The sequence below is a fragment of the Acomys minous genome, assembly GCF_964271855.1.
Source record: "Acomys minous genome assembly, chromosome: 14".
Classification (NCBI taxonomy): domain Eukaryota; kingdom Metazoa; phylum Chordata; class Mammalia; order Rodentia; family Muridae; genus Acomys; species Acomys minous.
In genome coordinates, this window is record NC_140496.1 from 32,210,018 (window position 1) to 32,236,898 (window position 26,881).

At 41.7% G+C, this 26,881-nt stretch overlaps 1 protein-coding gene across 2 annotated transcripts in view; it reads right to left on the reverse strand.

Annotated features, from left to right (window-relative positions):
* NUP93 (nucleoporin 93) overlaps window positions 1–26,881 on the reverse strand; it is a 102,944-nt gene that overhangs the window by 67,197 nt on the left and 8,866 nt on the right. For both annotated transcript variants that reach the window (XM_084757726.1, XM_084757725.1), the window contains exons 2-3: window positions 18,529–18,721; window positions 3,792–3,909 (exon numbers count right to left, since the gene is read on the reverse strand). In XM_084757726.1, the coding sequence (XP_084613852.1) occupies window positions 3,792–3,909; window positions 18,529–18,707 (297 nt within the window). In that variant the 5' untranslated portion in view covers window positions 18,708–18,721. The remainder of the gene's footprint in view (window positions 1–3,791; window positions 3,910–18,528; window positions 18,722–26,881) is intronic.

Sequence of the window (26,881 nt, forward strand, 5' to 3'; positions counted from 1 at the left end):
ACCCCAGTAGTGCTAGGATGAAGATATTGTTTGCCCACTCTGACTATACTTCCCCTCAACTAGAGTACGTTTCCAGCTGTACTAGTTCCACAGAATTAATATTTACCCAGTAATGTTCCCAAAGAGCTGCTACTCATTGTGCCAATCACTCTGGCAAATCCAACACTGTCTCCAGCAAACTGCACAGGATTTCAGCAACTGTTCCAAATGCACAGTTAGTGAGCAGCACAACTCCTTCTCTTCTTTCATATTTTATATAGTGGCCTCAATGGTAATGTCTCTTTCTCAACATAGAAAAATCAAGAGTCAAACTGAAAATAACAATTTGGATGATAAGGGATTATAGCACTGATTCATTTTTAAACTCACAAAGGCATTTAGTTTTTCTTCTCACTGTTTAAAAAATAAACTGAGTGGTCTATGCATACTCTACATTTCTAAGAATAGAAAAAGAAAAAAGAGCAAATATGTTATCAGAAATGCAGTGTGGTAAGCAAATGGCTTAACAAGCATCTTGACACCAATGCTTTATACATGACATATCAGCTTTCCTGACTCTTAATTTTTTCATGATAATGTATCCTTTATTTAATGCCTGCTTTTCTCCTTACTCTTTAAGACATTTTAATCTACTAATTAAGGCAGATAATGAAGTTGGAGGCCAGCATGGGCTAAAGGCTGCATCAAAAACCCTATGACAGAAAGAGAGGGCAGCTTGCTGTGTTTGATGCTTTATAAGCAGCAGACTATTTGTAACTGAAAAGGTCTGGACTGAAGTCTAACACATTATTGTTTGGTGACTTGTTTGAACAGAAAGAGTAGCACTGAATTCTGGAATCAGGCTGTGTGTAATCAGCCCCACTTCCTAAAGGCTCCAAGAAAAAGCTGAGGGAGGATGCGCTGGTGCTGGCCTTGTCGCCCAGTCACAAGGACAGCTAGCTATTCCAGTACTCTCCATGAGGTTCAGCTGAAGATCTTTTATGGTTTTTAGTGAAGCTTTAACATTTCTGGCACTGTAAGTGTACTGGGTTGAAGAGTTCCCCCCCAAAAGAGATGTTCAAATCCTAACCCTGAGCACTCATTAGCATGATCTTCCTTGGAACTAGGGTCTTTGTAGATGTGACTAAATTAAAGCTATCAAGATGCAATTGTCCTAGATTTGTGATGCCCCCAATGAATACATCAGCCTTTCCTTTTTCAACAGTGCTTCAAGATGGATCTTATGACTGACATGACAATTTCACTCTGACAAAAGAATGACAAGATAGACTGAACACCAGGAAGAAGCTATGAAGACAGAGTGTGAGAAAGAGATGCTGCCACAAACCAAAAAATAAGAAACCTCCAAAACCTGAGGGAGAGGTTTGTTCCCTAGAGCTGAGGAGGGCCTGCAATAGTACCAATAATTTGACTGCAAATTTTTAGTCTCAAAACTGTAAAAGAATAAATTCCCCTGCTGGGCGGTGGTAACACACACCTTTAGCCCAGCACTCGGAAAGCAGAGGCAGGTGGATCTCTGAGTTTGAGGCCAGCCTGGTCTACAGAGTGAGTTCCAGGACAGCCACAGCTGCACAGAGAAACCCTGTCTTGAAAAATCAAAAAAGAAAAATCGTAAATCCCATTGTTTTAGGGTAGCTATTAATATTAGTTTCTGGCAGTTAGGTGCAATTATTCCAATACTGCTTTGATCTAATGCCATTTAGAAATATTATGACCTAACACTGGGAAATGCAGCTCCCATTTTATAGCCTATACAGGCTATTTCTGCATAGCCGTTTTGAAATATACAAGCAATGTAGTGAAAAGCTCAGAACAGGACTATGTGAAACCAGTATGTATTCTTATATAACTCATTTTTGTCATTGAAACATGAGGTCTGCTCAGATCACGGTAAAGATGTGCTATCTGCCCTCCATTCCTTTTTTTTTTTTTTTTTAAGTCAAGACCAAAGTGAGTAAGTAGATTTCTGTAAGCCTTGTGCCTGGACTATAAAGCCACTTTGATTAGTCCAGTAGAGTTGACTCAGCAGTCTGTCCTATTACATTATTGCTCTTACACAAGTTTGTAGACCTTCTTTATGATTGTTTCTAAAAGATAAAATCAATAAACAGTTTCAAAAATTCTATTAAGTATCATTCATATGTATATTTAAGTGGCTTCCAAGACGTATTACTGTTGCTGGCCACAGCAACTCTTTAAAAATGCATTCTCAATGCATGCCAGCCTCATTGATTAGGACAAAGAAAAAAAGTAAAAAAAAAAAAAAAAAAGAAAGAAAGAAACCAACCCATTAGAAACAGAAGGAAATATAATCAATGTTTACCAAACAGAAAAGAGACAGTCTGTATTAAAAAATGCCTTGTGAGCTTGTAAGCTGGCAAACAGTGAGCAGTGAAGTCCCGCCCAGCATCTGTCAGAGTGCCCAGTCCTTCCTTTTATGACAGTGCTCAGGATCTTACAGACGTTTGACACTTCTGCTCTGATACTTAGCACAAAGGGTTACCATATAGTATATTGTCTCCAAAACCCGCGCCATTTGAAAAGCAAAAGTTCATGTATCAATACAGAAGTCAGTCAAGTAGGATGCAGTGACGCGCACCTGTCATTCTAGCACTCTGGAGGCAGAGCAAGCCCATCACTGCAGGTTGTGGGCCTCCCTGAGCTACAGAGTGAGTTTCAGGTCAGTTATGGCTACACACTGAAACTCTGTCTCAAAACAAAACAACAAAAAACAACTTATGATGTATACAGTGTGTGAACAGGAAACAGACCACCAGCTATTCCTAATATCAAGCAACTGAAGATGTTCAATTTTACTATTATCCACAGCTAAAACACACCAGAAGAGAAAGTAACAGGAGGACCACTCAATGCGAACAGTGGCACTGCTCTAACCAGGCTCCAGTATGATACTTCTAGACTTCTAAGGGTAGTGGTATGCAGTATTAATCTAAGCTAAGCTCATAGAGAACACAAGTTATCACCCAATTTCTTCCTGGCATTGTCTTTGTGGGACCTGAATCCTTCTTATTTCAAAGGAAATTGGGGCAGGTGGTGGAACAGTCCCAACTACTCAGGCGTTGGGAACCACAAGCCCAGGAACTTGTGCAAGAGTGGGTCCCATCTCAAGCCAACAAACAAAACCAGGAGCAGGTAACCAATGCCAACAGCACAGCTCGGCACGCCACACAGTACTTTCTTTCCAACACAGAACTAATCAAACCATGAGGTTTCTGCTTAACAATTTTACAGCAGTTTCTGATTAGATTAAAACATCAGCCAGCAGCTAGTGGACTGTTGGGCTCAATGAGTCTGGGGTGCTCTATTAGGCCATTTCCTGGTATCACTAATGCAGCCAAATACTTCCTGAAAATCACTGAGTCGATTTCAGTAAGTAGTACTTTAAGTTCCAATACAAGCAAGACACAAAAAGAAATGTTAACAACAAACAGTACAATTGTCTGAGATCTAGTAAAGAAAGCAAGAGAAACTTAACAACTCCTGTCTTTGTACCTTGGACTAAGCCCAAGTAAGAAAGTGAAATCTGTTCTTAGAACCAAAATAATCTAAAAAGTATAGGTTGGAATTGCTTTCTTAAATTTAGCCACAAAGAGCACTCTCAAAACAATCCAATCATTCCCCTTGGATCTCCAAACCAGAGTCTCCTGGTAGTTAGTTTTTTGGGCTTTTTTGTTTTAGTTTCTGGATAAGAAGAAAATTAACGAAGAACGTAGCATTCACTCAACTAGTGAAGAAAGGGCCAAGGCCTACAGCCTGGGTACAACCCTTACCTGAATGTCCGTGTCCTTCACAGGTTCAAGGGGTTCAAAAGTGGTGGCTGCACTCAGGCTCTCCAGTCTCTGAGAGATGTGGGATATGTCAAGTCCTCGTGACCCAAGAAGAACTGATCTATATGGGGATGTAGGACAGGAAGAAAAGAGAGGGAAAGTAGTATTAGGTTATCTAATACATGCCATAAAATACTAGAGAGTTATTTTCATTCAAAGCCTCCTATCTTGGAGTAGGAGGCAGAGCACCCGACTGAAAAACTTCCCATTTTCTGGACAGATGTTTTTATATGGCTGCTTTCTTACCTCCCCACAAAGATCTATGGACTGAAACAGCAGACAACACTGCATCTGGGAGTAAGATATCCAAACTACTAACAACTGACTTAGAGGGAGGACCTCACTTCAGAATGAAACAATGCCAACACCACCATAAGCTAGTCAGCTCCAACTACTTCTGGGAAACCCAGGAGATAGATACAATTATTCACCCCTATTTTGTAGATGGGAAGCTAAGGTCTGACTTGTCCAAAGTCACAGAGCCAGGACATGGAGGACATATGTGATTAATCTAGCCTAACTCTAGAGCACAAACTCTACACCAGTACGCTATGCTTAACTGCTTCTGGAAGGAAAGCCAGTAAAGCACATTTTATCGTAAGGAACCTGTCTGGGGCAGCAGATAACCTGCTCAGGAGCAGTCAGACCAGAATCAGAGGCTGGCTCTGCATGGCTTGTCTTTAGAATCCAGGTACCATGCTAGTACACCTTCAAATCACCTCTTACTCAGCCAAGGATACAGCAAGCCATTTTCTGAAAAATAAATACTCCCCAAGAGAAACAGAAATACAGCCAACTTCATTTCTCCTCATCTAGGCAGCAAAACAATAAACAAATTAAAACTAAACAAACAAATAAATAAATATGATGCTGTACATCAGTTAGAAAGGCTAACCCGGGAAGACTGTACTCACCAAGCTACCTTGGGCTACAGGAGAGCCCTTCTCTCAAAAACCAAAACCAAGGAACAACAAACCTTCCTAACACCTAAAGTTCTTTAAAAGAAAGAAATCTGGGCAAGTTAGGTCAACTTTCTTGTTAAGATCTATTCTAATTTTTATTTAGAGATGTGTGTATGTGTGCATGCACATAAGTGTGCCATGTGTGCACCAGTCCCCAGGAAGGTCACCAGATTCCCTGGAGCTAGACTCACAGACCACTTGGCATAGGTGCTAGGAAGCAAACACAGGTCTTCCAGAGAGACAACAGTGCTTTTCACCTCTAAGCCATCTCATCAATCCCTTTTATGTGTGTTTTTGTTTTTGCAAGCCTTGCTTTAAACTCCAGATATAGAAAATGTACCTCTGCGCCCATCTAGTTAGATTTTCCTTTTAGATTACTATTTTTGTATTATGATTTGGTACTCCCAAAGTGTCACCAATAAGGAACATTTTCACCCTGAGTAAGAAACTAAAAAGCCTGAGAACCAAGATGATGATGGTGATGGAGGAACAGGAAAGGGGCTGCTGCTGCTACAGAATCTGGGACCATACATAACACTCAAGAGTATAAATCAAGATTTTCAATACCAACCTAACAGCTCTCTCAAAGAAGAAAAATGGGCCCCCTGTGCTTAGCTGTATTCTAGTAAAGACAGTTCATCCCTGTAGATTCTTAATTCCTTACGTCACCATCCCTGGGCTTCCCTTCTAAGCTAACATCCCTGATAGACAGCCTACCTCTCTCTCTCAAAAATCCTTACTACTTACCTTGCTTCCACAGTGCTTCTTAACCCTGGCTGCATAGCAGGACCATCTACATAAAGACCTATTCTCACTACTCTTGGACAAAGCTGGGAGTAGAGTATTAGTATATAGTGCTCTCCTTCCTTTCAGAACTGATACAAGTCTGCATACCACAAAACTCATCAGTTAGGGTGTACACACAATTCAGTAATCTTAGTATATGCAAATAGAGAAGTATGCAACCACCACTACAAACAATTTTAGAGTGTTTTCATCATCCCCAAAAGAAATCTCAATCACGAGAAATACTTCCTTATTTTCCCTCATGAGCCCCTGACAATGCACATAAACAACAGAGTTTTGGGTGGCTGGAGCCTTTCTCTTAGTGTGATGCTTTTGAGGCTCATCTATCTGGGGCAGATATTAAGCCCATTATATTTTATATCATACTTCACTTTATGTACCCATTACAATCAGTGGGCATTTAGGCTGCTTCCAACGTTTTCACTGTTAAGAAAAATGTTTCCCAGAACACCTACACACAAGTTTTGAATTAATGTTTACATTTTTCTTTGGTATATACCTCAGAACAGAGCTGCTGGGTTAAATCAGAATTCTGTTGAGTCTTTTGGGGAACTAAGACCATTTTCCAAAGAAGCCACACCATTTTACATCCCCACTAGCAACCTACAATTCCCGCATGCTCACCTATCTTGTCAGTCTCCCTTTTAGGGTTTTCATAAAAATGATTAAAATACATAAAATTAAAATACTGTATTTCTTTGTATCTATCACTTACTTCAACATGATCAATCTTGTCCCACCTTGTCCTACTTTCCTCCAGCACTATGATTATTCTGAAGTAGATTATAGGAAATTCATTGTTTCATTATTTGGAAATATTTGTTTGTCTGAATGAGTGCCAAATAAGATCTAAATATTTTTTCAGTATAGGCATTTTCCTCCGTCTTATTTTTTTTTTCCTTCAAATTTCTTTGTAGAAGAGTTTGGGTGTGCCCTGTAAAACAATGTAACTCAGATTTAATCTTACGAATCACCTGACTGGTTAGCTGGTTTTGATTCAACAGCTCTGATAGAGCCCGATGCTCTTCACTTCGAAAAGCCTGTGGTTGACACTAGTTATTGATATGAAGAGTACACTCATAGAAGCGAAGGTTAATTCAAGCAAGTGCTAACGGTCTCATTACAGGCACTTGCCACTGGTTTGCTGCTCTGTGTTCTGGTGAATGTCTGCAGACACTGATGCCCATTGCTTAAACTCAGCTGTTCCTTATGGGTTTAAAGCCTACTACCACCTTTATAAATTCTGTCGTCACCAACTATGTGATCACCGTGAGCTGGTTTACTAGTATCCTTCAACATGACTGATTTTATTTTGGTATCATTAAAAACTGAAACACTATTGATGTTTCAACCTACTGCATTTTTTAGGTTTTTGTTGTTGTTGTTGTTGTTGTTGTTTTAAGACTTATTGTTGTCAGTTGGTCTGGTGTTCTGTTTATTCAGATGCTAAATTCTGAGCCGCAAGATCTGGCTGTAGTCCAGACAAGTGCATTCTCACTCAATGTAAACTTTGCTCTCCAATTATCTTTGTTGGTTAATTAAAAAGCTAGACAGCCTATAGCTGGGCAGAAGAGAGAGAGGTAGGCAGAGCTTCGCTTTCTGGGTTTGGGTTCTCAGGTAGGCACCACAGAGGAGGTGAAAACGGAGGAAGTCACCATGGGGCAAGATGGACCATGAGCACATAGCCATGAGGACTGGCCTGATGGAGCAGAAGGAACCCAGACAGGACAAATATTTGCAAGTAATATTGGGAAACATGGCTGGCAAATAGCAAAATAGTTTAGAGGGTTAATATCTGGCCACCTTTAGTACTTTAAAGCTTAATATAAATCTTATAAGCCTCTGCCTTTTATTCAGGAACTAAATGGTCTAAAGTGGGGTAGAGCCCCTAATAGATAATTAGAAGCAAAGGGGGGCATAGCAAATTCCTCCCAAAACAATTTTACTTCAATTTATTTCTGTCTTGTATGTATGGGTGTTTACCTGCACGTATGACTGTGCACCACCACATGTGCACATGAGGCTGCAAGGCCATAAGAGGGTGTAGGATCCCCTGGAACTAGAGCTGAGCTGCTGCCATGTGGGTGCTGGGCTCTCTGGAAGAGCAGCTGGTGCTCCTAACTGCTGAGCCATCTCTCTAATCTCCCATGCATGTCTTACCCTTCTGATGCTCAACTTATCTCACCTTTGGCCAGAAGACTCAAGTTTGTTCCTAAGTTGTAAAGTTGATTTTTATTGTATTTTTGTGTTGGTGTAGATAGGTGTGTGTGTGTGTGTGTGTGTGTGTGTGTGTGTGTGTTGCTTTTTGGCTTATAGTGTTGGAGATAAAACCCAGGACTTTAAACACATTAAACTCACCATGTATCTGAACTTCCTTCTGAGGTCTTTCTACTTTTTGGTTTTGTTTTGTTGTTTCTTTCGAGACAGGTGTCTCTGTGTAACAGCCCTGGTTGTCCTGGACTTTGTAGACAGGGCTGGCCTTGAACTCAGAGATCTGTATCTGCCTGCCTCTGCCTCCCAAGTGCTGGGATTAAAGGTGTGCCTACCACTTCCCGGCTCTGAGTTCTTTCTGAAATGACCCTAATAAGTCTTTATAACTGTCACCTGACACGGCAAGATTCATGTGTGTCTTATAAGGAGACCAGGGATCAGCCAACTCTCCAACGAGCCCGAGTTGCCCTTAAAGGGCTTTACAGAGAAGTCTCTGGGCAACCAAGACTGTTGTGCTGTTCCTAGGCCGCTTCAAAAGAACTAGAAATGGAGGTTTTGATTTTGTCTTAGGTTTTTTGTTTTTGTTTTTTGCAATAAATTACAACATAAGTTAATATTACTGCTTTCAATTCAATTCAAATTCAAGAACACTGAACTTCAGGTTTCCTTTAGATGTTCTAATTGTATCTCCTTTTCCTATCACAAAAGTCACCACCATAATTACTAAAGTGTTTTGACCTACACAATACATAACAGTCTCCAGAGAGCAATACTAGGCTGCTACTAGTAACAACATATTAAAATATTAAATAACATATTAAAATATAATATAAAGATTATTACCAAACCAGCATTTGGTTTGTTTTATTTTCCATTTTATAACTTTTTTCGATTTAAGTTTTACTTAATAAATATGCTAAATATTTATAAATTGCTCCAAAGTTAAATCCATTAAATAATCCTTGTCATCTTCCCTATATACATTCCTCTTTTTCACTGGTAACATTTTGTCTGTTTACTCTCTATATTATATTAGTCATGCCTTTGTATTTCCTGTGTGTGATGCTTTGACATTTGCTGACACTACGGGACTGTCCCTCTCAAGGCATCCAATTCCTGAAAGGTACCAAACAGCTCCACTGCAAACACATCTTTCCTAACCACACCAGTAGCGGTGGTTCAGATGAGAATAGCTCCCATAGGCTCACATATGTGAATGCTTGGTCTCAGTTAGCAGAGTTGTTTGGGAAGATTAGGGGGTGTGGCCTTGTTGAAGGAGGGAGGTGTGTCTCTGAGGGTGGGCTTTGAGGTTTCAAAACCCCACACCTTCTGCCTGTGGACCTGGGTGCAGCTCTCAGTTACAGCTCCTGTGCCATGCCTGACTGCTGCCATTCAGCCCACCACGGTGGTCATGGACTAACCCTCGAAAACTGCACACAAGCCTCCACTTAAATGGTTCCTTTTATAATTTGCCCTGGTCAAGGTGTCTTCTCACAACAGTTGTCTCCCTAACCAAGACACCCATCAATCCACCTATGACATCCCAATTATCTCCTTCATCGGATTCTCACAGGTAATCAGATCATGTGGCACAATACTCCTTTCCCAACCACGCCAAAGACAAGTACCAGGTACTAAAGACAGCCCCTGTACCTTACAGCCAACTAGACATCCTCGCCCCAACCAACTCTAAACATATTTACCCTGTCCTTCCATAGAAAGCACAATGAGAGGCCGTGCCCTTGCTCTATCTGCCTCTTCGCTGGGTTTGGGCTCTCATGACAAAAGACACAATCCTATATAACCATAACCCTAAATGGCAAAATTTCAAAAGATCAAAATACCAAAAATATAATTCTGGAAAAATTAACTTTAAAAATTAAAAATATTTATTGGAGTCAGGCGTAATGACACAGAGGTACATACCTGTAATCCCAGCAATTGGGAGGTAGAGGCAGGAGGATCAGATGTTAGGCATTATTTGTCTGTGGGGAGAGAGAGGGAGAGAGAGGGAGAGAGAGAGAGAGAGGGAGAGAGGGAGAGAGGGAGAGAGGGAGAGAGGGAGAGAGGGAGAGAGAGAGAGAGAGAGAGAGAGAGAGAGTGTGTGTGTGTGTGTGTGTGTGTGTTGAATCCAGGGGAGGTTGTTGCTGTTGTTTTGTTTCTTGAGACAGGATCTCTCTATTATACAGCCCTGGCTGTCCTGAAACAAACCCAGGGTCCCTATCTCAACTGTGAGAGGGAGACTGAGATTGATTGTGTGTGTGTGTGTGTGTGTGTGTGTGTGTGTTGCGGGGGATGTGCCTTGGTCATGGTGTCTCTTCACAGCAATAAAACAGTGACTAAGACAAACTGTTAAGAACAAAACTATAAAAATAAATTAATAGCATTTTATTCATGTATCACTGTAAATCTGTAAATGGTAACTGGTACACCTTGCTGCTCCTCCTTCTCTGTAGCCCTGCATGTCCTCAAACTCATCCAGTAGACCAGGCTGGCCTCAAACTCAGAGATTCACCTACTTGTGGACTAAAGGTGCGACCACCACTCTGCAGTGCACCCAGCTTCATAACTGCAGTCACATGAAATAGCAGGATGGACAACCTATTTTTTCTCTGCTTGTTTTTTACAAATGTATTCTGTGATATACACTAGCACAAGCATCTCCTAGGAGGTCTTCCCTTCTTCTGTGCTATGCTTCTGTGTTGATTTGGGCACAGAGATATAAATCCACTCTGCGCCACACTCATATACAAATCACAAATTTGGCAGAAATAACACCAGCAATCAAACTAGCACCATTGTCTGAGTGCCTCTCTTCCTACCACGCACATAATTATTTCTGAGGCAGTTAGAAGCTGCTGGCTTCTTCAGGCATATGTGGCTTTCATTTATTAAAACCTCCTGGAATTTTATCAGCTGGAAGGAATGTAAATGCTGATGGATGATGCATTTTTAAATTGAAGTTCCCATCCTCACTGTCCTGCAGGCCGGCCCTTTCTACAGAGCTCGGTGTTGCACCTCTCTCATAGGCAGTCTTTCTAACCACCAGAATTACAGTCTGGAGAACTTTGGATTTCAAGATTTCAACATTTGAGATCACAGCATTTTGGATCAGGTCCTTCAACATTATTACCAGCTGGCTCCCAAACAATTCCAGTACTCACATGGGTGGGCCTACATGGTGAATTATGCATCCTGCATCTAGGGAATCTGGGGTGGGGGAAACACTTCCTTCGTTATAGCCATTTCTAGGTCTGCTTTAACCATGTTCAATTAGGACAAATTTTAGACATTATTAAAGTAATTCCTAAAATAAATAAATAAAGTAATTCCTTTTTTAATCAGCAAATATGTACATACATTTGTATCACTAACTCTTTTATAATAGCTTGTGACACAATCCTCTTACTACAATCCATCCATTGAAAATATAATACTTAGTGGAGATTTTTCTAAGTACACTCAGAGTTATCCAACCATCACTATAATCAATTTTAAAACATTTTCAATGACCCTAAAAGAAAACCTACTCTTACCCAGGCACATGCCTGTAAACCTAGCTCTCTGGGAGGCAGAAGCAGGTGGACCTCTGTGAGTTCGAGGCCAGCCTGGTCTACAAAGTGAGTCAGGATAGCCAAGGCTACACAGAGAAACTGTCTCACAAAACCAAAACCAAAACCAAACCAAACCTACTTTTCAGTAATAATTTCCCATTTCCCTGGCAGCCCTCATGTATTTATTTATTTTCTACAGATTTGCCTATTCTGGGCACTACTCATAAACAGAACCACATAATATGCAATCTTTTATAACCAGTTTCTTTTACTTATATATTTTTAGGGCTATGCAAGGCATATGTTAAATCATATTTAATGCCCTTTCTTGCCAAATCATATCCCATTACATGACTATGCCACATTTTCTGCACATATTCATCAGCTAGTGAACATCTGCCATTAAAACTCATATACAAGTTATGTGTAGACACATGTTTACATCTCTGGATATATACCTATAAACAAAGTCACTGGGTTATATGGTAACTATATTAACTCTGGATCATCATGGAAAAGGCATACCACTTTACATTCCCACCAACAGTGCAAGAAGGATTCACCCAGGTTCATTTCAACTTTATGCACACTCCCACCAACACTATTCCATCTTTTTCATTAGAACCATCCTGGAAGGTATGAAGTGGTACCACAATGTGATGCCGACATGTACTTCTCTGATAGGTAATGACACTACATATTTTCCCATTTACTAATTGGACAATAATCTTAAGCCATTTTAAAATTAAGCTGTCTTTTTATGAATAAATTATAAAAAGCTAAAAAGAACTAAAACAAAGCATGGGCCAGTGAAATGGTTTGGGGTACCCACTAGAGGTACTTGAAGCCATTCTTGACCTGAGTTTGATTCCTGGCATGCTGTCCTCTGACTTCCACACAACGTATATGCATGTGTGTTCCACCCATGGGCGTGCACGCACACACACACACACACACACACACACACACACACACAGAGAGAGAGAGAGAGAGAGAGAGAGAGAGAGAGAGAGAGAGAACTTTTAAAAAGTCTGAATATAAGTTCTTCAGCAATTAAATAAATAAACATCAAGAATTTTTTCCTAAAACATATTTCTTTCTTGACGGCTGGCTGTGAAGCACAAATGTTTCACTTTTGATAAGTTCAACTGATCTGTTTTTGATACATATCCTATTGGCCTAATATCATAGATAGCTCTGCTAAATCTAAGGTCAGAAATATTTGTTGGTTTGTTTGGAACCCACGTGGCCCAGACTGGCCTTGAACTTTCTGTGCAGGCAGGATAACCTTAAACTTCTGACTCTCAGGCCACCACCTCTAGAGCTCTGGCTGATATTACCGGCATGTTATAACTAAGTCCTGTTGCTGTGAAGAGGCACCATGACCAAGGCAAGTTATAAAAGAAAGCATTTAGCTGGGAGCTTTCTTATGGTTTCACGTTGGTTCCATGACCATCATGATAGAGAGTGTGGCAGCAGACAGGCAAGCATGAACTTGGAGCTTACATCCAGATCTGCAAGCAGAAAAAGACTGGGCTTGATGTGGATTTTTTTAAATCACCTTTTTTTTTTTTTTAAGATTTATTTATTATGTATGCAGTGTTTGGCCTGCACACCAGAGCCAGAAGGGGACACCAGATCTCATCATAGATGGTTGTGAGCCACCTTGTGGTTGCTGGGAATTGAACTCGACCTTTGGAAGAACAGCCAGTGCTCTTAACCTCTGAGCCATCTCTCCAGCCCCCAAAATCACCTTTAAAAAAAATAAAGTTATTTATTTGTTATATATACAATGTTCTGCCTGCATGTGTGCCTGCCTGCCAGAGAGGGCACCAGATCTCATTATGGGTGGTTATGATCCACCATGTGGTTGCTGGGACTTGAACTCAGGACCTTTGGAAAAGCAGCCAGTGCTATTTACCTCTGAGCCATCTCTGCAGCCCCAGGGTTTTTGAAATCTCAAAGCCTACCCCCAGGTACATTTCCTCCAACAAGGCTATACCTCCTAATTCTTCCTAAATAGTTCCCCAACTAAGGACCAAGCATTCAAATATATGAACCTATGGAGGCCATCCTATTTAAATTACCACAGCCACCAAACTCTATGTGACTCTAGGGACTGAACTTGTGCATACTACCTGAACTCTTGACCAAGTGGGCTACACCCCTATCTCTTGATGTCAGGAAAATTTATGCGCACATTTTCTTCAAAGGGTTTTAGTTTTAGTTTAGACTTTCATGCCTATATTCCAGGCAGAGTTAGTATCTGTATACAGCATGAGACAGGGGTCAGCTTTATTCTTTTGCATAGACATCCAGTTACCAGTACCCAACCTCACTTGTTACAATGACTACTCTTTCCATGTTCGATGGTGTGAACATCTTTATTGGGGGAAAAAAAATCACAACCAAATAAACTTTCTAGACTCATAATTCTAGAATGACAGCAGTTATATTTTAGTAGGAGGAAAGGAAAATTCAATATTCTTATAATTGTTTTAAGATTACAGATACCACACACTACTGATTTTTAAGAAGATTCATGTGTATGAGGGGTTTGCTGCTTGTATATATGTGTACCACATGAGTGTCTGGTGCCCACAGAGGCCAAAGGAGGGTGGCAGATCCCTTGGAGCTGGAGTTGCGGACAATTAGGAGCCATCATGTGGGCACTAGGAATGAACCCAAATCCTTTAGAAGAAGAGCCAATGCTCTTAATCACTGAGCCCCATCTAGGACTTATAATTCTATCCCAGCAATCTATTTATCAATCCTTATGCCACACAATCTTGATTAGTGTGGGGTTTTTTGTTTATAAATACAGTCATTATGTAGCCCAGGTTGGTTTTGGAACTCACTATGCCTCAGCCTCCTTAGTGCTGAGATTGTAGATATGGATGACCACACCTGGTAATTACTGTGGCTTTCTAGTAAGTTTTGAAATTAAGTGTCAATCTCCTTTTTTTCCTGTCTCTTAAAGATTATTTTGGGGACTGGAGAGATGGCTCCGTAGCACTGGTAGCTCTTCTAGAGGACCTGGGTTCAATTCCATGGGCAACAGGCATATTCGTGGTACACAGACATGCATACAGATAAAACAACCATACTCATTAAAAAATTGTTTTGGCCTTGCAAGAGCTCTTATATTTTAGATCATTATCCTAATTTTTAAAGAAGGGGCCATCTGGGAAGCTGAAAATTCATCTTTTTTCTTTATTTTGTTTTTAATATGCAGAGTATTTTGCTTACATATATGTTTGTGTACCTTTTATATGTCTGGTGCCCTTGGAGGCAAAAAGAGGGCATCAGATTCCCTGGAAGTAGAGTTAACAGATGGTTGTGAGCCACCATGTGGTTGTTGAGAATTGAACCCAGGACCTCAGAAGAGCAACCAATACTCTTAACCACTGAACCATCTCTCCAAGTCGGGAAGCTGGGACTTTAACAGAATTGTTGTTGAATGTGTAGCTCAACATGGGGTGTAGTATAACCTCTTCCAATCCACTAACACAGGGTAGGTAGCCTTTACCTGCTTTCTTAGATGAAAGGAAAAAGCACTACACACCCACCCTTTTGTTGTTGCTATACTAGGGACCAACTCTAACCTTTCCCAAGCTAGCTGTGCATTCTACTATTGAACTACATTTCAGTACTTTACTTTTCTCTACCTTGAACTGTTTACTTAATAACCTGTCCTGGATTCAATCCATGCTAGTATGTAGATTACTCCTTGGTACTACTGAAAAATATCCAAGTATACAAACTTGTCACATCTGTCCAGTTAGCTATGTCAAATAAGGCCACAATGAATCTTTGCACACGGACTTTTCATATTTTTGTTACTAGGTCTTTGGGACAGATCCCTAGATACAGAATAGCTAGATAAATTTTGCTAGTTATTTCCTAATTAAATCTCACAGTACTACACCTTCATCCAGTGAGGAGAGTGTCTATATCCACTGTCTGGGAACAGAGGGTACCTTTTGGAATTTTTGCTGACCAAGCTGAACTTGAATCTAGTTGTCGTCTTACTACCTGACCTTCCTGAGTTAGAGACTGGACAGGAAATTGCTTTCACAAGGCTCACGTCACATTAAACAACAGCACTGTACCTGATAAACACAAAGTGGCCAGAAAGACACTTAGTAAAATTATCAAAGCAAATGATTATTTACTATGCAGCTTTGGCCAAACTATGCTATATATGCTTTGCATGTAAAAGATTAGACAAATTAATAACAAAAGTTACGTTGGAAATGGGACAATACAAGGGACGGGACAACAATTGAGATATAATGTGAATAAATTAATAAAATATATTTTTAAAAAGTTACGTTGGAGGATAAAGCTAGAGGAAGAGAGTGGTTGTTATCTTTTTTTGTACATCTGCAGGTTGTTTGGCTTTGGTTTTAATGGAAAAAGCCACTGGTCTACTTCTGCTGAGAAGTGTGGGAGGCAAGTGATGACGGACAATCACAGGCTCTGTTAATATTCTGCGTTCTCATGGAAATATATACAAGTATTCATTTATTACTCACGCAGGAGTTAGTGAGATTTTTTTCTTTAAGAAACAGACAGTAAACATTTCAGGTTGTAGACCATATCATCTGTTGCAATCACTCAGCTCTACAATGCAAAAATAAGCCACACAGTCAAATCCAGTAAGACATAACAGGCAGCAGCCTCATGGGCCACAGTCTGAAAACCCGTTTTATATATGCCAGGCATACTCTTTATGTGTGGTGGAAACTTACAGGTTTAAAAGATCAACCACATAGCCAGGCATGGTGGCGCACGCCTTTAATCCCAGCACTTGGGAGGCAGAGGCAGGCGATTGCTGTGAGCTCAAGGCCAGCCTGGTCTACAAAGTGAGTCCAGACAGCCAAAATAACATAGAGACACCCTGTCTGGGGGGAGGAGGGGGGGTGGAGAATCAACCACATAAATGCAAAAATGCTGTCAAATTTGTTCTCTAGACCTGGCAGTGCTGCCACACATCTATAACCCCAGCAACTCAGAAGGCCAAGGCAAGAGAGTAGTGTGTTCTAGGCCAGCTGGGAAACATGCATGTGGTGCAGACAAAACACCTATAGACATAGAATAATTTTTTTTAAGTTAAAAAAAAGAAAATCACAAAGCTCAGGCCAGACTTAAATCTACAATCCAAACTAAGACCATAGAGACAGACTTTTTTTTTCCCAAAAACTTACTACATATTAAAAGAAAAAAATTCCTACTCAGTTCTCTTCTCTGCCCTCATCCAGCATGTACTAAAATATTCACATCATGCTTTGTGTCTCTGCCTATCAAGAAGATGGAAAAATACAGTCAGCCCTCTGGTTTCTTTTTAAGCACCTGCCCCACCCTCTATCCATTCTTTCAATGTTTCAACTCCCTCCTCCCTAAAATAATGAATTTAAGGTAGAAGAGATGAGGAAGGATGGAATTTTACAGGAAAGAGAACATGACTGATAATTGTTACCAAGAAAACATCTTCCCTTTTTGCTCTTAATAGGCTGTAAAGCTGATGCAATTAAATTATAACTATAGCAACTCAGCGGGTATCCATGGGCTTTTCTTCCTGCAGCATCCTTGCACAAGCAGAGGCTGCCTGCTTAAGATCAGGGAACTCAAGGCAGCCAGGAACAGAAGTTCGGAGCCCATAAGGAAAGCAATTTAGCAGAAATATCTACAGGCTGGTTGGGTACTGGGGACTAGGGTAGGTTAGCTATCGGCAGCATTTTGCTAAAAAGCTGAGTAGTTTAAAAAAAAAAAAGGGTGGGGCAGTGGTGGCGCAAACCTTTAATGCCAGCACTTGGGAGACAGAAGCAGGTGGATGTCTGTGAGTTTCAGGCCAGCCTGGCTACAAGTTTAATTCTAGGACAGCCAAGGCTTCATAGAGAAACCCTGTCTTGAAAAATCCAAACAAATAAAAACCCCAAAACCAAAAGACAAAAACAAAAAACCTGCCAGGGTTCATCTGACTTGTCTTTATTAACATTAACAGAATCAAAATTAGTATTTAAAAAATAATACTCTAGAGGAGGCTACAGAGTGTGCATAGCATACCATTGACTCCACAGAGCAGCCGAGCACTGTTCCCAACATCAGTTAGAAAAGGACGGCAGCCTTCCCACTACTTTGACACTTACTAAGTACCTAAAACAGACAACGCCTGGCGCTAGCACCAGTCTTTCTCAAGTTCACAGAATGAAGCTTTTCCTGAATTACACAGAATCCTAGTGACCTTCAGGGCCCACCACAAAGCTCACCAACAGCTCATAGAAGCAACCCCTTCACCTCTTTCTTCAAGACCCTTCCAGAAACACAGGAGCATGAGTGCTAGAGTCAGCCTTGCTCAGTTTGAGTCTGATGTGGGAAGGTTAGCAGCTCTCCGAACCTTTGCTGTTCAATTAGAATACAGGCATCACAGTCTTGCTGCCGGCTATGGGGGTTCCTGCTACACGCTAAATAACCATTAAATCACATTTTTTCACAGAAAGCACCTTGGTTTGATTTTTTTTTGCTGGGTTTCTATTTTACCCAATCAAAATCCTCTGCACACTCCATCCTGCAATGCTGTATGACCCTGTTAGTCAGCATTTTTCCTCGGAGCCTTGTTCTCCTGGGGCTCACCCACCTTCCTACTTGTACAATCAGCTGGAGAGCACTGCATTTCAAGGCCTCTCAGAGGCAGCCTCTGGGGTCGCCGACAATAAAGCAGACAGAACGACTCCTCACTTGGACAGCTTCTCCTTGCTGACCATTCATCACTTTTTCCAATTACCCTTAAAAACTTGTTGACCACTGAGTGCTTTCTGGCTTTGGGTAGCACTTACGTGCACGACCCTATCTACTAACACACTTGCAGAGGCCATTTATGACTCAATAGCCCACTAACCCCAGCAGGAACCACCGAGAACACGATATACAAAACAGAGCTCTTCCACCCACTTCCACCCTCACACCGCTGCCTATGGTACAGACCCTCAGCTTGGTCAGGCAGGCTGGAACGCTAAAAACCTAGCAGGCGCAGAAACAAAGAAGGCTTGCTGACCTGCTTATAACTGAGCTCCTGACTATCTGGCTTGTGACTATACTGCCCCCAAACTACCCAGTCCAACAGCACCCCTCACCAGTACTCACGCCTTGACATCTGCTGTCTCCTGGGATGTGCGTGTGAGGGTACGGGAACGCAGGCGCTCACCCGCCTGCTGGATCTCCTGTAAATTCCGTTCTACATGTGGAAGCTCAGAGATGCCTTCCGTCTCAGCAGCAAGCTGTTCAGCTTGCTGAAGGAGCTCACCAAACCCCTCAGTATCCATTGGAGATGCAGATGCTACAGGAAAGAAAAAAGAGCTAAGTCAAGGGGGAGGGAGGCTTCATCTCTGCTTCAATCTGTTACAAAATTAATAAAACTCCAGGACTTCTTGTAAACTGAAAGGGGGACAGTTCATCAACAAGGAGGATTTGTCCCTGAATATAGCCCAAGAACAGGCCTGACACAGAAAATGAGTCAGATTGTGAACAGATGACTTCTGTGCTTATTGACTGTCTCAAGATTGATTTTACCACCAGAACAAATGCAAGCATATTAAGCCACAGGCAAAAATTCCTGCCTCTTCCTCAGATCCATAGCAGATAAGGACATGAAAGCCATTGTGGCATGCTCCAGGAAGCCTATAGAACAATCCTTCTACACCTTCAACCCTTCCCCTTATCCTGAGGAAGAGGGCAATATCACCACACCACCTCAAGAATGCCCCCATTAAGAAGAGGTGGCCGCTGGGCAATGGTGGCACATGCCTTAAATCTCAGGACTCAGGAGGCAGAGGCAGGAGGATCTCTGCGAGTTTGAAGCCAGCCTGATCACTAGAACAAGTTCCAGGATAGCCAGGGCAGCATTCTTTTTAACTCTTCATGCCCTGGTCTCCATTTATACATTCTTACAAGGTTACTGAAGGCCTCATTACGTATTGACATCTGACTTGTTACTCCAACTACTTACAGTATTATATATTTATTTTAAAAAACACCTAGCTTTCAGACCACAAACATAATAAACATGATGGCTGAATTTGTGGGAATCATTTGCTATTGTGAACAACATTCAATTCCTGAGGCCCACAAGATAGAAGAGAACTGACTCCAAAAACAACTCTGGCAAGTTTTCCTCTGACCTCCACACATGGTGTGGCATGACTCCACACAACATATAAGCACACATACAAATATTGTTTAAATAAATTGTGTAAAAAAAAAAAAGATCAGGAGCTGGAAGCCATATGACTCAGAGCTGACTACTCATGCAGAGGACCTGGGTTTAATTGCCAGCAACCATGTATCAGCTCTAGGAGAGCTGACACGCTCATCTGGTGCACAAACATACATACAGGTTAAGACACACGTAACATAAAATAAAAATCTTTTAATTTTTAAAGGAAGTGCTGCTATGTGCCAGGCATGGTGGCACACACCTTTAATCCCAGAACTCAAGAGGCAAAGGCAGATCTCTGTTCAAGGCCAATCTGGTCTACAGAGCCAGTTCCAGGACAGCTAGGGCTACACAGAGAAACCCTGTCTCAAAACACTAAAAAGAGGAGGAGAAGTGCTACTATTTACCAACTAATACACATTTATGAATCTTGTGTATGTATACTATACCATCCTTATACAAGGTTCTTGATGAAGTAAATATTTTTTTAACTCCTACCACTATTAAATTAACAGAAGGTCAAATGTATTACCATCATTAAGAGGCTGGAAAGGTGACTCAGCAGTTAAAAACACTTGCTGCTCTTATAGAGGACCCCAGTCTGGTTTTTAGCGCCCATGCCAGGCAGCTCACAATTGCTTGTACTCCAGTACCTCTTCTGGCCCCCAAGGGCACCCAAACATACATGGCACACACGCATACACATATATAGGTGGCTCAACGATTAGGAACACTTGTTATTCTTACAGAGGACCCAGGGTTTGGATCCCAGAACCTACATGGTGGCTTACAGCTGCCAGACTCTAGCTGGATCTAAGGGATCCAACGTGGTCCTCCCCTCTCCACGGACACTGCATGCATATGGTGTACTTACATACATGCAGGGTAAACACTCACAAAAAATAAAATCTATAAAAGTATAATGCTAAAAGATTAGGAACAAGTTTATTATTAGAAGAAAGAAAATTCAGAGGGGCACAGTAGTTCACACCTATGATTCCAGTACTCAGAAGGCTAAAGCTGAACTGCCCCAAATTTGAGGCCAGCCTAGGGATACAAAGTTGAATTCTAGTCTAGTCTAGTCTAGTCTAGTCTAGAATATAATATAATATAATATAATATAATATAATAGTCTGTACGCCCCCACCTGAAAAAAAAGTAGACAATTCCTTATTAGCAGCAGCTCAATTTAAAAGAATTTATAAATTTTATTTTGCTGTGTATGGCCATATGTCTGTGTGAGTGTATGCCATATGTGTATGCATGCCCACAGGGGCCAGAAGAGTGCATCAGACACTCTGGGGCTGGAGCTACAGGTTAGTTATCAGCTGCCTGAGGTGGGTGCTGAGATTCAAACTTGATTGCTCTGGAAGAGCAGTTTGCGATCTTAACGGCTGAACTATAGGTCTTGTTTATTCTTTCCTTCTTTGCTTTAGGTCCATGGTTTCTACTACACATATGAAATCCCCTGGTTTAGCTCTATACTTAAAATGTTACTTTAATACACAATTTTTCCTTAGCTACAGAAGCATATATTAATGTACAGGGCCATCTTTACCACCCTAAATCCATAGCCAGAAGATAAGGACTTTTTGAAATGAACATTAAAGAACATTAACCTTAAAGGCAGGTCACAAGGTTAAAGCAAAAATAGTTCTTCTTAAAGTAAACATAAAAACATGCGGGTTTTCTTCATGAAGTTCTAAGGTGACTTTAATCTTTAACAAAAATAAGTCTTAAGCTAAAGTACCTAGAGAATTATATTTTAAGCCCAAAACATTCAGGCTGTACCTGACTATCATTGTCTGTGGGAGACTGAGGATGGCAGAACTAAAAATTCTCAGTCCTTGCCTGCTACAGTCTATTCCCACCCCCAGCAAGCAGGGATCTTTTTAAATTCAGTTGCTACCCTACCATTTAAACCTCTGGTGCAGTGCCACTCTCCAAATAGGGCTCTACTTCCCCCTTACTACCCAGGCCCATCTGCAACCTTTGCCCTTTCTTCCCTCCACCCTGTCTGCCCTGAGGGCCTCCTTGCTGCCTCCAGTGGATGATGAGGCACATTCCTGCCCTAAGTTAACTTTTCACTTCTTTTCTCCTACTGGAGCATTTCTCCCCAAACAGCGTGGCTGATTCTGCATCCACCTTTGAGGCCAACCGATAAAATGCTATTTTAAAAGGTTAACAAGTGGTGCTGGAGAAATGGCTCCATGATTGAGAGAGCTTACTATCCTACCCCCTGCCCCACCCATCCACCCCCACCCGCGGCAAGACAGGGTTTCTCGGTGTAACAGCCCTGGCTGTCCTGAACTCTCTTTGTAGACCAGGCTGGCATCGAACTCACATAGATCTGCCTGCTTCTGCCTCCCAAATGCTGGGATTAAAGGCCTGTGCCACCCCACCCTCACCCCCGCAGGCAGAGAGCTTACTATTCTTAGAGGCCTGAGTTTGGTTCCCAGCACCCATGTTGGACAGCTAACAACTGCCTGGAAGTCCAGCTCCAGGAAATCTGACACCCTCTTTTGGCTCACATGAGCAATCACATACACATACACATAAATTTAAATATAAACAAATCTTTTAAAATCCTAAAATTGGAGCTAGAGAGATGGCTCAGTGGTTAAGGACACTAGCTGCTCTTGGTCCTGTGTTCAATTCCCAGTAACCATATGGTGGCTCACCGCCATCTATAATGGGATCTGATGCCCTCTTCTGTCATGCAGACACACATGCAAATATAACACTCATATACACAAAATGCACAAATAAATCTTTTATAAAATCCTCAAATTAAAATCAGCACGTCTAAAGAGAAAAGGTATAGAACGTTACAGGCTAAGACAGGACTGTAAATTCACTGCCGAGGCCTGCTCTGCTCCTAGGTAGTGTGACTGTCTCCAACTCATCCATAAAACCTTTGACCCAAAATTTGTCCTGTCCACAAGAAGTGTAGGGATTAAGATGGAGCAGAGAATGAGGGAATGGCAAATCAATGACTGGCCAACCTGAGGCCCGCCCCACAGGAGCGCCAACCCCTGACATTATTAATACTACTCTGCTATGCTTGCAGACAGAAGCATAGTATAACTTCTGAGAGGCTTCATCCAGCAGCTGATGAAAACAGAGGCAGAGACTCCCCAAACAATAGGCTGAGCTTAGGAAGTCTGGTGAAGAGTAGGAAGAAGGATAGAGGGAGCAAGAGGGGTCAAGGACACCACAAGCAGATCTGCAAAGTAAACTAACCTGGGCCTATGGCAGTATACAGAGACTGGACCCAACCAAAGAGCTAGACCTAGCCCCAACACATATGTAGCAGATGTACAGCTTAGTCAACATATGGGTCCCTATGTTGGGGTAGGGGCTGTCTCTGACTCTGTGGCCTGCCTCTGAATCCCTTCTCCTAGCTGAGCTGCCTTGTCAGACCTCAGTGGGAGAGGATGTGCTTAGTGCTGCTATGACTTGAGGTGCCGCGGAGGCGGGGAGGAGAGTGGGGGAGGGGGAGGTGGTACTCCTTGGGTGCCTCCCCTTCTCTGAAAAGAAGAAGGAATGGGGGAAAGCGGAAGCTTGAGGGTGGGGCTGTGAGGAGGAGAAAAGGGGTTAGAATATGGCTGTAAAGTGATTTTTTAAATGTTGAGTTTTGGGGCTGGAGAGATGACTCAGAGGTTAAGAGCACTGTCTGCTCTTCCAAAGGTCCTAAGTTCAATTCGCAGCAACCACATGGTGGTTCACAACCATCTATAATGAGATCTGGTGGTGCCCTCTTCTGGCCTGCAGGTGTACATGCAAGCAGAATATTGTATACATAATAAATAAATGAATAAATCTTTTATAAAAGGTAGGTGGTAGGTACCTTTAAGCCCACAACTCTTGAGGTAGAGGCAAGCAGATCTCCGTGAGTTTGAAGCAAGGATGGTGTTTTACAAAATAAAAGGGGGGGGGGGTGCCACACAACTTTAATCTCAGCACTCAGGAGGCAAAAGCAAGCAGATCTCTGAGTTCAAGGCCAGCCTGGTTTACAAATCAAGCTCCAAGGCCAGCCTGGTTTACAAACCAAGCTCCAAGGCCAGCCAGGGCCATACAAAAACAAAAACAAAAAATAAATAAATATAGTAATAATAATAATGATGATGATGATGATGATAATGATAATGAAAAAGAAAAAGAAAAAAGAAGAATGTTCTTACTGGGACAATTCCATGATCTAGATCTCATTACCCCATCTAGAAGATTCTTGGGAGCCTTTTTAAGATGAGCTAGAGTGCAGAATGTTCTTCCGAGAAGCTAACTTTCTAAAAATAATTACATAAACTATGATCAGTAAATGCATTTAAAAACAAGAACTTAAAGGAAGTGCCCCAGCATGTCCACATTATCTCTCTGGGAAAGGCAGAAGCCAAGGAGGAATATTCTTGGCTCTTTTCATATGACCAAGCATGGTAAGACAGAACAGCAGGTGTATTCCCCCCACAGTCCTTGTATTTGCTTAAGCAAACTGTGTTTTGCTTGATTTAATAATAAAAAATGAGAAGTGCTTTGTTTTCACTACTCTTTACTGAAAAGCCTAGAGTCCCCTGGTATGCTCTCTCAGCTCTTTGGAATATATCCTTTGAACCTCAAGACTTAGCATTGCTGGTGGTTTGGTAGACGCTAAGAAAATAACTGATGTCCACAATTTCTTCTGTTTCCTTATGCTGGTTTGTGTTCACCTATCATTCAATCTCTAAACAACACGTGCTGCCCTGAACCCCTACCACAGACATTGTGGTTTGAATATTAAAACACACCCAATAGAGGCTCATCATGTGTTTGAACACTTGGTCCCTGGTTGGTGGCACTTGTTACAAAAAGTTGTGAACCTTCAGCAGGTAAAGACCTTCACTGAGGACAAAGCCTTGAGGCTTTATAACCCAAGCCTCACTTGTATTCACTCATTCCCTGGCTATGAATGCAATGCTCCTATAATCATGTCTTCTCTGATATCATGGAATGCAGCCCTTTCAGTATGAGCCAATGTCTTAGGGTTTCTATTGCTGTGATGATAAGCCATGACCAAAAGCAAGTTGGGGAGGAAAGAGTTTATTTGGCTTACACTTCCAGATCATTGTCCATTATTAAAGGGAGCCAGGACAGGAACCAGGAGGCAGGAGCTGATGGAGAGGCCATGGAGAGGTGCTGCTTACTGGCTTGCTCATCATGATTTGCTCAGCCTACTTTCTTTTTTTATATTTATTTATTTATTTTAGCAATTTATTCAGATTAAATCTTATTTGTTATTCCCTCACTTGTATCTTCCTATTCCCTCTTTCATCCTATTCCCCTCCCCTAGGTCTGTGACAGAAGGGGACCTTGTCCCTCACTATAAGATCACAGCCCATCAGGTCTCTTCCTGGTAGCCTGCTTACTCTTCCTCTGAGTACCACCAGGTCTCCCCACCAAGGGGAAGTGGTCTAATAGGGGGCACCAGAGTTCATGCCCGAATTAGTCCCTGCTCTCCGCACAATTGTGGAGAATGTGCTGTCCATTGGCTAGATCTGGATAGAGGTTCTAGGTTTACTGCATGCATTGTCCTTGGTTGGTACTGTAGTTTGAACTGACCTGCCTGGGTCCAGATCTGCCAGCCTTAATTGTCTTCTTGTAGGTTTCTAGGACCCTCTGGATCCTTCTATTTCCCCATTCTTCCTTACCTCTCTTACGTAGAGTCCCAATAGGAAATCCTACTTTCTTATAGAACCTAGGACCATCAGCCCAGAGATGGTACCACCCACAATGCGCTGGCCCTCCCCTATAGATGACTGATTATGGAAATGCCCTATATTTGGATTTTATAGAGGCATTTCCTTCCCCTCTGATGACGCTAGCTTGTGGCAAACTCACATAAAACTATCCAGGATACAGAATGAACTCTTTTCTCTGTTTCTTGCCAGATTATTTCATCACAGCAAACAGAAAATTAACTAAGACAATCCCTACAGTACATATATAGTAAAATGAACTCATTATATAAAGATAATTAAAATATATCAGATAATTTCAGCTCAGTTACTATTAAAATGTGAGGGCTTTGGTTTTGTTTTTTGTTTGATTAGGATTTGTTGTTGTCTTGTTTTGTTTTGGGACAGAGTTTCTCTGTGTGGCCTTGGCTGTCCTGAAACCTGTTCTGGAGACCAGGCTGACCTCAAACTCAGAGAGATCCACCTGTTTCTGCCTCCTGCGTGTAGGGACTAAAGGTATGTGCCACCACTACCTGGGTAAAAAATGTTTTAATTATGAAAAAAAAAGTCATTTCCACATTCTTAAAATAACCATGTTAAATACTCAATCAAGACAAAAAAGAGTAGATATCTAAATACCCAAACTATTGAGCACTTCTAAACCACTTTTAGTTAGGGTCCTCATAAAATGGCTACTTTAGTATTCTCAGTGGCCTCATTCTTGGCCTCTTATCATACTCCTGCTTGTTATATCAACATGTACTCACTTGTTCCTCGTATTATTAGCTTAGTGATTTCTCCCCTTTTGCATTTAAGCACCATCTACAAGTAAAATTCTCCCCCCCCCCATAGGCCTTGTGACAACTTCCAAATTAGGGGTTCACTGGGCTCTTTAAAGACTACTGCATGAAAAAGAAAAGACTACTGCATGGAACATGGTTGGCACATGCCTATAATCCAAACATTTGCACGCAGGAGGATGAGGAATTCAAAAGCACCCTTGGCCATTGATGCTCAACTGAAAGGATGTATAGTCATCTAGGATGTACATTTCTGGACACACCTGTGAGGGATCATTTAGATTAGGTTAGTGTCTGGGCATGCCAGTGGGCTAATTAAGGTAGGAAGATCCAACCTACATATGGGTGGTACATTTCCATGGGCTGAGATCCTGTGATAAATGAAAAGGAGAAAGCCAGTGAAGTACAAATGTTCAGTATTCTTCCTGACAGTGGATTCAATGACCTGCCCTCAGGTTCCTGCCATCAGGACTTCCCCAGCATGGACCAGCAAACACTGAGCCAATATAATCACTCTCCCCTTAAATTGCTTTTGTCACAGTATTTTATCACAGCAACCAGTAAAGGACCTAATATAGCTACAGTTTGAGGTCAGTCTAGAGTACATGACATACTTTCTCAAAAGCAAAAGAGACCACTGGGTCATCCCAGAAATGGATACTACTTGGCTACTCCCAGAAACTTTGCAGAGACCAGCGTCTTCAGAACTCAAAAGCTGAGAAACAAAGGGAAGCATGAGAGGCCTCAGAGCGAGCCCTCTCAGGTCTGTTCAG